Raw genomic sequence first — 12,500 nt, 5'->3', positions numbered from 1 at the left:
CAACTGTTGTCTTATTTTCCCATGTTTAGGTAAAAAGTTGGGGTTCGATCCTAGATTGACTCTACCCACCAATACACCATCTCACCAATGCACTCAAGCCTGTCCAGAGGCATTATCCTTGTTCCCATTGGAAATGCTAAGAGTTCACTGGGTCTTAGGAAGAGAGTAGAGGTGTTTTCAGTAAATGCTTTTAGATTCAAACAAACCACACCCCACCAAAACACACCGTACCACACCCCACCAAAACACACCACATCACACCCCAACACATCCCACAACACAACACCACACCCCACCAAAACACACCACACCACACACCACACCACAACACATCCCACCAATACACACCACATCACACCCCACAACACAACACCACACCCCACCAAAACACACAAAAACACACAACACAACACCACACCCCACCAAAACACACCACACCCCACAACACACCACACCACAACACCACACCACAACACACCACAACACACCACACCGCCACACCACCACACAACCCCACACCACAACCCCACACCACACCACACCGGAGGGAATGACCTCTGAATAAACACTAAGGAGAGAGAGCTCTCCACCACAAACATAGACACACACAGAAAAACACACACACACACACACACACACACACACACACACACACACACACACACACACACACACACACACACACACACACACACACACACACACACACAGAGAAACAAACACACACACACACACACACACACACACACACACACACACACACACACACACACACACACACACAGAAACAAACACACACACACACACACACAGTGGAAAGCTCAGTGTTTGTCTCTTGCCTGTCTCTCAGAGCTAGAGGTATCGAGTGAGTGCCTCTCCCCAGTGGTAACATGAAAATATCTTGACGTAAAGAATGAACAGCGTGGGCAGGGCATGAGAGAGAATACTACACACACACACACACACACACACACACACACACACAGACACGCACGCACACAGATATACACACACACACACACACACACTGGGCACAGACATCATTTCAATGCCTAGTTTTGATTTCCATTTGGTTATTAAATAAAACACTCAAACTTGACTTTCACCCTTCACTAGCTCTGACTGTGCAGATAGGCACTCTGACTGTGACAGGTAGTTGTCCCACCTAGCAATCTTAACATGAATGTACTAATGAATGTCCTGTAAGTTGCTCTGGATAAGAGCGTCTACTAAACTAACTTAAACTGGGATTTCGGTAAGAATACAAACATTCCCTAAAGTTGATTACTTTTTTTGCAAATCCAATCAGTATTCCACACTGATCCAACATCAACGTAGAAACAACGTTGTTTCAACCAGTTTTTGCCCAGTAGGTAGGCTGTGTGTGTGTGTGTGTGTGTGTGTGTGTGTGTGTGTGTGTGTGTGTGTGTGTGTGTGTGTGTGTGTGTGTGTGTGTGTGTGTTGTCTCGCCCTGGGGCTGATATGAACCATTCTCTCTGTGAAACACTGTTCATATCCTCTGACCAATACCAATCACCAGTGGTTCTGGGTGTGCTAGTTAATAAAGCCCACTGACCACTGTTCATATCATCCATTATACTGTAGCTTCCTTACTAAAGCTGATGATACGTACGCCTGTTCATTAGCTGGTAACTGCAGTGCTTTCTGTCTGTCAACTGCCTTCCCTAAACTAACAATAACATTTTAAATAGACAGCGTTTAATTAATTTCACGCACGCACACATATACACACACACACACACACACACACACAGACACGCACACAGATATACACACACACACACACACACACACACACACACACACACACACACACACACACACACACACACTGCAGTTGTAAGGCTCTGAGGGTGACCTCGTGTCTGTAGTGAAGCAGAATGGAAGGTAGCATGTAGCTGTATAAACACCTCTCCTTTTAACTTCAGATAAAGATACCCCATCTAAGCAGCTTCTATAAAATGTCAACATCAAATTACATTTCTGTATGAAAAAGACAAAAGACAACCTAATGTAATCTAATCTAAACAGGTGTAAATTGGGAAACACTCTAGAAAGATAAGGGTTCCAAAAGGGTTCTTTGGCCGTCCCAATAGGAGAACATGTAGAACTCTTTTGCGTTCCATGTAGAACCCTCTGGGGAAATGGTTCTACATGGAACCCAATAGGGTCCTATTTGGAACCAAAAGGGTTCTACCTGGAACCAAAAAGGATTCTAAGAATCTTTTCTTTTTTTTTCTAAGAAGGCAGAGAACAAAAAATATTTTAAAAGTACAAATGTAGAAGACAAAGGTGTTTCATTTTTTAAAATTATAAACCTCTAAAGAAAATTGCTGTGAAAGTATGTTGTTGATATAACACAGTGTATAGATGTATATATATGGCGGGGTAAAATGTCAAACTAGCATAGCCTTGACAAAATGACTAAGCATACCAATGTCAAAGGACTAGACATTTAGACAGGGCACTGATACACCTTTACAAAATGGTGTATTTTTCAGGAAAGATCCACACTGAGTTTGTAACCAGAGAACAATAATCAATTTGTTATTTGCATGTGATTAAGGTGAATCAGGCATGCAGCTAACCAAACTATTGATTGCAGTGTCACTGTAGATAACCATGTTGTAGTATAACTGTATATAACCATGTTGTAGTATAACTGTAGATAACCATGTTGTAGTATAACTGTAGATAACCATGTTGTAGTATAACTGTAGATAACCATATTGTAGTATAGCTGTAGATAACCATGTTGTAGTATAACCATGTTGTAGTATAACTGTAGATAACCATGTTGTAGTATAACTGTAGATAACCATGTTGTAGTATAACTATAGATAACCATGTTGTAGTATAACCATGTTGTAGTATAACCATGTTGTAGTATAACTACAGATAACCATGTTGTAGTATAACTGTAGATAACCATGTTGTAGTATAACTGTAGATAACCATGTTGTAGTATAACTGTAGATAACCATGTTGTAGTATAACTGTAGATAACCATGTTGTAGTATAACTGTATATAACCATGTTGTAGTATAACTGTAGATAACCATGTTGTAGTATAACCATGTTGTAGTATAACTGTAGATAACCATGTTGTAGTATAACTATAGATAACCATGTTGTAGTATAACTGTAGATAACCATGTTGTAGTATAACTATAGATAACCATGTTGTAGTATAACCATGTTGTAGTATAACTGTAGATAACCATGTTGTAGTATAACTATAGATAACCATGTTGTAGTATAACTATAGATAAACATGTTGTAGTGTAACCATGTTGTAGTGTAACTGTAGATAACCATGTTGTAGTATAACTATAGATAACCATGTTGTAGTATAACTGTAGATAACCATGTTGTAGTATAACTGTAGATAACCATGTTGTAGTATAACTGTAGATAACCATGTTGTAGTATAACTATAGATAACCATGTTGTAGTATAACTGTAGATAACCATGTTGTAGTATAACTGTAGATAACCATGTTGTAGTGTAACTGTAGATAACCATGTTGTAGTATAACTATAGATAACCATGTTGTAGTATAACTGTAGATAACCATGTTGTAGTATAACTATAGATAACCATGTTGTAGTGTAACCATGTTGTAGTGTAACTGTAGATAACCATGTTGTAGTATAACTATAGATAACCATGTTGTAGTATAACTGTAGATAACCATGTTGTAGTATAACTGTAGATAACCATGTTGTAGTATAACTGTAGATAACCATGTTGTAGTATAACTATAGATAACCATGTTGTAGTATAACTGTAGATAACCATGTTGTAGTATAACTGTAGATAACCATGTTGTAGTATAACTGTAGATAACCATGTTGTAGTATAACCATGTTGTAGTGTAACTGTAGATAACCATGTTGTAGTATAACTGTAGATAACCATGTTGTAATATAACTGTAGATAACCATGTTGTAGTATAACTGTAGATAACCATGTTGTAGTATAACTGTAGATAACCATGTTGTAGTATAACTGTAGATAACCATGTTGTAATATAACTGTAGATAACCATGTTGTAGTATAACTGTAGATAACCATGTTGTAATATAACTGTAGATAACCATGTTGTAGTATAACTGTAGATAACCATGTTGTAATATAACTGTAGATAACCATGTTGTAGTATAACTGTAGATAACCATGTTGTAGTATAACTGTAGATAACCATGTTGTAGTATAACTGTAGATAACCATGTTGTAGTATAACTGTATCTAACCATGTTGTAGTATGAATGTAGATAACCATGTTGTAGTGTAACTGTAGATAACCATGTTGTAGTATAACTCTAGATAACCATGTTGTAGTATAACTATAGATAACCATGTTGTAGTATAACTATAGATAACCATGTTGTAGTATAACTGTAGATAACCATGTTGTAGTATAACTGTAGATAACCATGTTGTAGTATAACTGTAGATAACCATGTTGTAGTATAACTGTAGATAACCATGTTGTAGTATAACTGTAGATAACCATGTTGTAGTATAACCATGTTGTAGTATAACCATGTTGTAGTATAACCATGTTGTAGTATAACCATGTTGTAGTATAACTGTAGATAACCATGTTGTAATATAACTGTAGATAACCATGTTGTAGTATAACTGTAGATAACCATGTTGTAGTATAACTGTAGATAACCATGTTGTAGTATAACTATAGATTACCATGTTGTAGTATAACTGTAGATAACCATGTTGTAGTGTAACCATGTTGTAGTATAACCATGTTGTAGTATAACCATGTTGTAGTATAACTGTAGATAACCATGTTGTAGTATAACTGTAGATAACCATGTTGTAGTATAACTGTAGATAACCATGTTGTAGTATAACTATAGATAACCATGTTGTAGTATAACTGTAGATAACCATGCTGTAGTATAACTGTAGATAACCATGTTGTAGTATAACCATGTTGTAGTATAACCATGTTGTAGTATAACCATGTTGTAATATAACTGTAGATAACCATGTTGTAATATAACTGTAGATAACCATGTTGTAGTATAACCATGTTGTAGTATAACCATGTTGTAGTATAACCATGTTGTAATATAACTGTAGATAACCATGTTGTAATATAACTGTAGATAACCATGTTGTAGTATAACCATGTTGTAGTATAACCATGTTGTAGTATAACCATGTTGTAGTATAACTATAGATAACCATGTTGTAGTATAACTGTAGATAACCATGTTGTAGTATAACTGTAGATAACCATGTTGTAGTATAAATGTAGATAACCATGTTGTAGTATAACTGTAGATAACCATGTTGTAGTATAACTCTAGATAACCATGTTGTAGTGTAACCATGTTGTAGTATAACTATAGATAACCATGTTGTAGTATAACTGTAGATAACCATGTTGTAGTATAACTGTAGATAACCATGTTGTAGTGTAACTGTAGATAACCATGTTGTAGTATAGCTGTAGATAACCATGTTGTAGTATAACTGTAGATAACCATGTTGTAGTATAACTCTAGATAACCATGTTGTAGTATAACTATAGATAACCATGTTGTAGTATAACTATAGATAACCATGTTGTAGTGTAACCATGTTGTAGTATAACTATAGATAACCATGTTGTAGTATAACTGTAGATAACCATGTTGTAGTATAACTGTAGATAACCATGTTGTAGTATAACTATAGATAACCATGTTGTAGTATAACTATAGATAACCATGTTGTAGTATAACTGTAGATAACCATGTTGTAGTATAACTGTAGATAACCATGTTGTAGTATAACTGTAGATAACCATGTTGTAGTATAACTATAGATAACCATGTTGTAGTATAACTGTAGATAACCATGTTGTAGTGTAACTGTAGATAACCATGTTGTAGTATAACTGTAGATAACCATGTTGTAGTATAACTATAGATAACCATGTTGTAGTATAACTATAGATAACCATGTTGTAGTATAACTGTAGATAACCATGTTGTAGTATAACTGTAGATAACCATGTTGTAGTATAACTGTAGATAACCATGTTGTAGTATAACCATGTTGTAGTATAACTCTAGATAACCATGTTGTAGTATAACTGTAGATAACCATGTTGTAGTATAACTGTAGATAACCATGTTGTAGTATAACTCTAGATAACCATGTTGTAGTATAACTATAGATAACCATGTTGTAGTATAACTGTAGATAACCATGTTGTAGTATAACTATAGATAACCATGTTGTAGTATAACTGTAGATAACCATGTTGTAGTATAACTATAGATAACCATGTTGTAGTATAACTATAGATAACCATGTTGTAGTATAACTGTAGATAACCATGTTGTAGTATAACTCTAGATAACCATGTTGTAGTATAACCATGTTGTAGTATAACTCTAGATAACCATGTTGTAGTATAACTGTAGATAACCATGTTGTAGTATAACTCTAGATAACCATGTTGTAGTATAACTGTAGATAACCATGTTGTAGTATAACTCTAGATAACCATGTTGTAGTATAACCATGTTGTAGTATAACTCTAGATAACCATGTTGTAGTATAACTGTAGATAACCATGCTGTCTCCTGTAATGTAACTGTAGCTGGGTGTTGGTAATAATGAGTGACTAGAGGAACTGAGAGTGACAGAGAGAGATATTAGAGATAAATAATGCAACACAGAGATGTGTCCAAAGCAGTTACTCTCCAACACAACAGCCACCAGGTAATGATCCTACAGAGAAGGGAGAGAGGGGGGAGAGACAGAGGAGAGAGAAGACGGAAAGAGGGGTGAAATAAGGTGAAGAGAGAAGTGAATAGGGGGAAAGGGAGAGAGAGTAGGGAAAGTGGGGGAAGCGAGAGGAGGGAGAGAGGAAGGTAAGAGGGGGAGAGAGAGGAGGGAGAGGGAGTAGGATGAGAGAGGAGGGTGAGAGAGAAGGGAGAGGGATGAGGGGGAGAGGAAGGGGAGAGAGGAGGGGGAGAAGGGGGAGAGAGGAGTATGAGAGAGGAGGGAGAGGGAGGATAGGGTGAGAGCGAGGAGGAAAAGAGGGGAGAGAGAGAGGAGGGAAAGAGGGGGGAGAGGAAGAAACGAGAGGAGGGGAAAGAAGGAGAAAGAGGAGGGAGATGAGGGGTAGAGGTGAGAGAGAGAGAGGAGGGAGAGAGAGGAGGGTAAACTGGGAGAGAAAGGAGCGAGAGAGAAGGAAGAAAGAAGGAGAAAGAGGAGGGAAAGTGGGGAGAAAGAGGAGAGAGAGCAAGGAGGGAGAGAGATGAGAGAGAGAGATGAGGGAGAGAGAGGGGATAGAGAGGAGGAAGAAAGAGGGGAAGAGAGAGGAGGGAAAGATGGGGGAGAGGGAGGAGGAAGAAAGAGGGGAAGAGAGAGGAGGGAAAGATGGGGGAGAGGGAAGGCACAGACACACAGACACCGACACACACTGCTCCTCTGGTGTATCCGAGCAGCTCATTTGTGTGTGTGCGTGTGCGTGTGTCTGTGTGTGTGTGTGTGTGTGTGTGTGTGTGTGTGTGTGTGTGTGTGTGTGTGTGTGTGTGTGTGTTTGTGTTTGTCTCAGTATTGATGTGCCATAATGTGTGTGTGTGTGTGTCACTATTGGTGCACCGTAGTGTGAAAGGGTTAATTAGTAGGTTCCCCCTCAGGACGGTTGAGCTAACGTCGGCTAATGCGATTAGCATGAGGTTGTAAGTAATAAGAACATTTGACAGGACGTAGACATGTCTGATATTGGCAGAAAGCTTAAATTCTTGTTAATCTAAATGCACTGTCCAATTTACAAACAAACGTCCACACTCATTCAGAAAGATTTCACATCAGGTATCTTATGTACAGAGCCCTAACAAAGAGACAGATCTGTCTGAAATAACAACGCTTGACTATCCTTGAATATCTGAATACTCTGAATACCCTGAAAATCTGAATACCCTGAAAAACCTGAATCCCCTGAATATCTGAATACACTGAATACCCTGAATAACCTGAATACCCTGAATATCTGAATACCCTGAATAACCTGAATACCCTGTATAACCTGAATACCCTGAATATCTGAATACCCTGAATATCTGAATACCCCGAATAAACCTGAATACCCTGAATATCTGAATACCCTGAATATCTGAATACCCTGATTATCTGAATACCCTTTATAACCTGAATACCCTGATTATCTGAATACCCTGAATAACCTGAATATCTGAATACCCTGAATATCTGAACATCCCGAATAACCTGAATACGCTGAATATCTGAATAACCTGAATACCCCGAATATCTGAATACCCTGAATATCTGAATACCCTGAATAACCTGAATACCCTGAATATCTGAATACCCTGAATACCCTGAATATCTGAATACCCTGAATAACCTGAATACCCTGAATATCTGAATACCCTGTATAACCTGAATACCCTTATTATCTGAATACCCTGTATAACCTGAATACCCTGATTATCTGAATACCCTGAATAACCTGACTATCTGAATACCCTGAATATCTGAACACCCTGAATAACCTGAATACGCTGAATATCTGAATAACCTGAATACCCTGAATACCCTGAATATCTGAATTCCCTGAAGGAGAACAAGAGAGATAGTGAAAGAGATTTGTAAGGTTTAGGCGTTTATCGGTGTGTGTGTGTGTGTGTGTGTGTGTGTGTGTGTGTGTGTGTGTGTGTGTGTGTGTGTGTGTGTGTGTGTGTGTGTGTGTTTGTGTGTGTGCCTACCTCCTTCCCCAGCCGCTGCCTAACTCTGCCCTCCGACCGGCAAATCGCACGCATCATCACTGTTAAACAACAAGAAATGCGTGATGGAGACGCGCTCTGTCAAACGACAGGAACAGCGTGATGTTAAATGACAAAAACAGCGAGATGGTGCCGGCTGTGACAGACGAGTGAGGATGAGGACGATGAAGAGGGACGAGTCGCTGAGGAGATGAAAGAAAATAAACGCCACGAGCGCCCACGAAACACGCCTTTTCTCACACACACTGCCTCGGCTCATTAACACCAACACACATGCTAACACAGAGAGCGAGTAGAGACTCAAAAAACACACACGTTTCTGACTTTTTATATAGAACTGACAGTACCAGACGTGCCTTTGCTCTCTCACACTCTCTCTTTCTCTTTCACTCTCTCTTTCTCTTTCTCTCTCCCTCTCTCTCTCTCCCCCCCTATCTCTCTCCCCCCCCTCTCTCTCTCCCCCCCCCTCTCTCTCTCTCTCCCCCCCTCTCTCTCTCTCTCCCTCTCTCTGACATAAATCTCCACATCTGTTCTGCTGGAGCTGACAGGGGATTAACCTGCTGCATTTTGCTGCCTCATTGGGTCACACACACACACACACACACACACACACACACACACACACACACACACACACACACACACACACACCACTGACAGATGGGCTCTCCAAAACACACATTTCAAACAGCACTCAGAGATTTTGAGGCCGGTCTTTTACAGAGTAACAAGAACAGGATGACAGAGTTCCATTGATGAAGGTGATGATGATGAGGACGAAGATGGTGGTGATGATGATGATGATGATGAAGGTGGTGGTGGTGGTGATGATGATTATGATGATGATGATGATGATGATGATGATGATGATGATGAAGGTGGTGGTGATGATGAAGGTGGTGGTGATGATGGTCAAATCAAATAGGATTTGTCACATACACAGAATACAACAGACCTTACTGTGAAATGCTTACTTATGAGCCCTTAACCAACAATGCAGAGTTTACAAAAGTAAGAAAGACAAATTAGATAAATAAACTAAAGGAAAAATAATAACACAATAAAATAAAAATGACAAGGCTATATTCACGGGGTACCGGTACAGAGTCATTGTGCGGGGGTATAGGTTAGTCAAGGTAATAGAGTCAATATGTACATGTAGGTAGTGGAAAAGGGACTATGCAGAGATAATAGAGAGGAAGCGCAGCTTATGTGAAGAGTGTGAAGGAATGTGACGGAATGTATGTATGTGGCATCAATATGCATGTGTGTGTGTGTGTGTGTGTGTGTGTGTGTGTGTGTGTGTGTGTGTGTGTGTGTTTGTGTTTGTCTCAGTATTGATGTGCCATAATGTGTGCGTGTGTGTGTCAATATTGGTGCACCGTAGTGTGAAAGTTAATTAGTGGTTCCCCCTCAGGACGGTTGAGCTAACGTCGGCTAATGCGATTAGCATGAGGTTGTAAGTAATAAGAACATTTGACAGGACGTAGACATGTCTGATATTGGCAGAAAGCTTAAATTCTTGTTAATCTAAATGCACTGTCCAATTTACAGTAGCTATTACAGTGAAAGAATACCATGCTATTGTTTGAGGAGAGTGCACAGTTATGAACTTTAAAATGTATTAATAAACCAATTAGGCACATTTTGGGCGGTCTTGAGACAACGGTTAAAATCCAATGGTTCATTGGATGAGTCTAAAACTTTGCACATATACTGCTGCCATCTAGTGGCCTTAAGAGGTTTTTAATCACCTATGTGTGAATGAGATGTCACACAAACGTCCACACTCATTCAGAGAGATTTCACATCAGGTATCTTATGTACAGAGCCCTAACAAAGACACAGATCTATCTGAAATAACAACGACTGAATACCTTGAATATCTGAATACCCTGAATACCCTGAATAACCTGAATACTCTGAATATCTGAATACCCTGAATACCCTGAATAACCTGAATACCCTGAATATCTGAATACCCTGAATATCTGAATACCCTGAATATCTGAATACCCTGAATACCCTGAATACCCTGAATATCTGAATACCCTGAATACCCTGAATATCTGAATACCCTGAATACCCTGAATATCCTGAATATCTGAATACCCTGAATATCTGAATACCCTGAATATCTGAATAACCTGAATAACCTGAATATCTGAAAAACCTGAATACCTGAATACCCTGAATATCTGAATACCCTGAATACCCTGAATACCCTGAATATCTGAATACCCTGAATATCTGAATACCCTGAATATCTGAATACCCTGAATACCCTGAATACCCTGAATATCTGAATACCCTGAATGTCTGAATACCCTGAATATCTGAATACCCTGAATACCCTGAATATCTGAATACCCTGAATACCCTGAATATCTGAATACCCTGAATATCTGAATACCCTGAATACCCTGAATATCTGAATACCCTGAATACCCTGAATATCTGAATACCCTGAATATCTGAATACCCTGAATACCCTGAATATCTGACTATCTGAATACCCTGAATATCTGAATACCCTGAATAACCTGAATACCCTGTGTGTGTGTGTGTGTGTGTACGTTGGAGTGTCAGTCTCAGTGTACTATGTGTGAGTGTGTTGTTAGAGTCCAGTGAGTGGGTGGGTAGAGTCCACCCAGTTAGAGCAGTGAGTGGGTGGGTAGAGTCCACTAGTTAGAGTCCAGTCAGTGTGTGGGTAGAGTCCACTAGTTAGAGTCCAGTCAGTGTGTGGGTAGAGTCCACTAGTTAGAGTCCAGTCAGTGTGTGGGTAGAGTCCAGTCAGTGTGTGGGTAGAGTCCAGTCAGTGTGTGGGTAGAGTCCAGTGAGTGGGTGGGTAGAGTCCCTTCAGTGTGTGGGTAGAGTCCAGTGAGTGGGTGGGTAGAGTCCACTAGTTAGAGTCCAGTCAGTGTGTGGGTAGAGTCCACTAGTTAGAGTCCAGTCAGTGTGTGGGTAGAGTCCACTAGTTAGAGTCCAGTCAGTGTGTGGGTAGAGTCCACTAGTTAGAGTCCAGTCAGTGTGTGGGTAGAGTCCAGTGAGTGGGTGGGTAGAGTCCAGTGAGTCGGTGGGTAGAGTCAAGTAGTTAGAGCAGTGAGTGGGTGGGTAGAGTCCACTAATTAGAGTCCAGTCAGTGTGTGGGTAGAGCCCATTCAGTGTGTGGGTAGAGTCCAGTGAGTGGGTGGGTAGAGTCCAGTGAGTGGGTGGGTAGAGTCCAGTAGTTAGAGCAGTGAGTGGGTGGGTAGAGTCCACTAGTTAGAGTCCAGTCAGTGTGTGGGTAGAGTCCAGTAGTTAGAGTCCAGTCAGTGTGTGGGTAGAGTCCAGTCAGTGTGGGTAGAGTCCAGTAGTTAGAGTCCAGTCAGTGTGTGGGTAGAGTCCAGTAGTTAGAGTCCAGTCAGTGTGTGGGTAGAGTCCAGTAGTTAGAGTCCAGTCAGTGTGGGTAGAGTCCACTGAGTGTGTGGGTAGAGTCCAGTAGTTAGAGTCCAGTCAGTGTGTGGGTAGAGTCCAGTAGTTAGAGTCCAGTCAGTGTGGGTAGAGTCCAGTAGTTAGAGTCCAGTCAGTGTGGGTAGAGTCCAGTAGTTAGAGTCCAGTCAGTGTGTGGGTAGAGTCCACTGAGTGTACATTGAGCCTGAGCAAGAGAGTCAGTGTAAAACATTCTAATACGTAATAATAAAATACAGGGGTCAATGTAA

The 12,500-nt window shown here is 39.8% G+C and overlaps 1 protein-coding gene across 4 annotated transcripts in view; it reads right to left on the bottom strand.

The window, feature by feature from the left end:
- Positions 1 to 12,500, bottom strand: part of LOC110503405 (cGMP-dependent 3',5'-cyclic phosphodiesterase) — a 233,189-nt gene that overhangs the window by 153,761 nt on the left and 66,928 nt on the right. The window contains exon 2 of one of the 4 annotated variants that reach the window (XM_036962134.1): positions 8,782 to 8,840. The exons of the other annotated variants lie outside the window; for them this stretch is intronic. Within the exon in view, the coding sequence (XP_036818029.1) occupies positions 8,782 to 8,838 (57 nt within the window). The 5' untranslated portion in view covers positions 8,839 to 8,840. The remainder of the gene's footprint in view (positions 1 to 8,781; positions 8,841 to 12,500) is intronic. 4 annotated transcript variants of the gene reach the window in all.

This window comes from Oncorhynchus mykiss, chromosome 24 (assembly GCF_013265735.2).
Source record: "Oncorhynchus mykiss isolate Arlee chromosome 24, USDA_OmykA_1.1, whole genome shotgun sequence".
Classification (NCBI taxonomy): domain Eukaryota; kingdom Metazoa; phylum Chordata; class Actinopteri; order Salmoniformes; family Salmonidae; genus Oncorhynchus; species Oncorhynchus mykiss.
The sequence above is the reverse complement of the archived record's forward strand: the minus strand, read 5'-3'. Positions and strand labels throughout refer to the sequence as shown.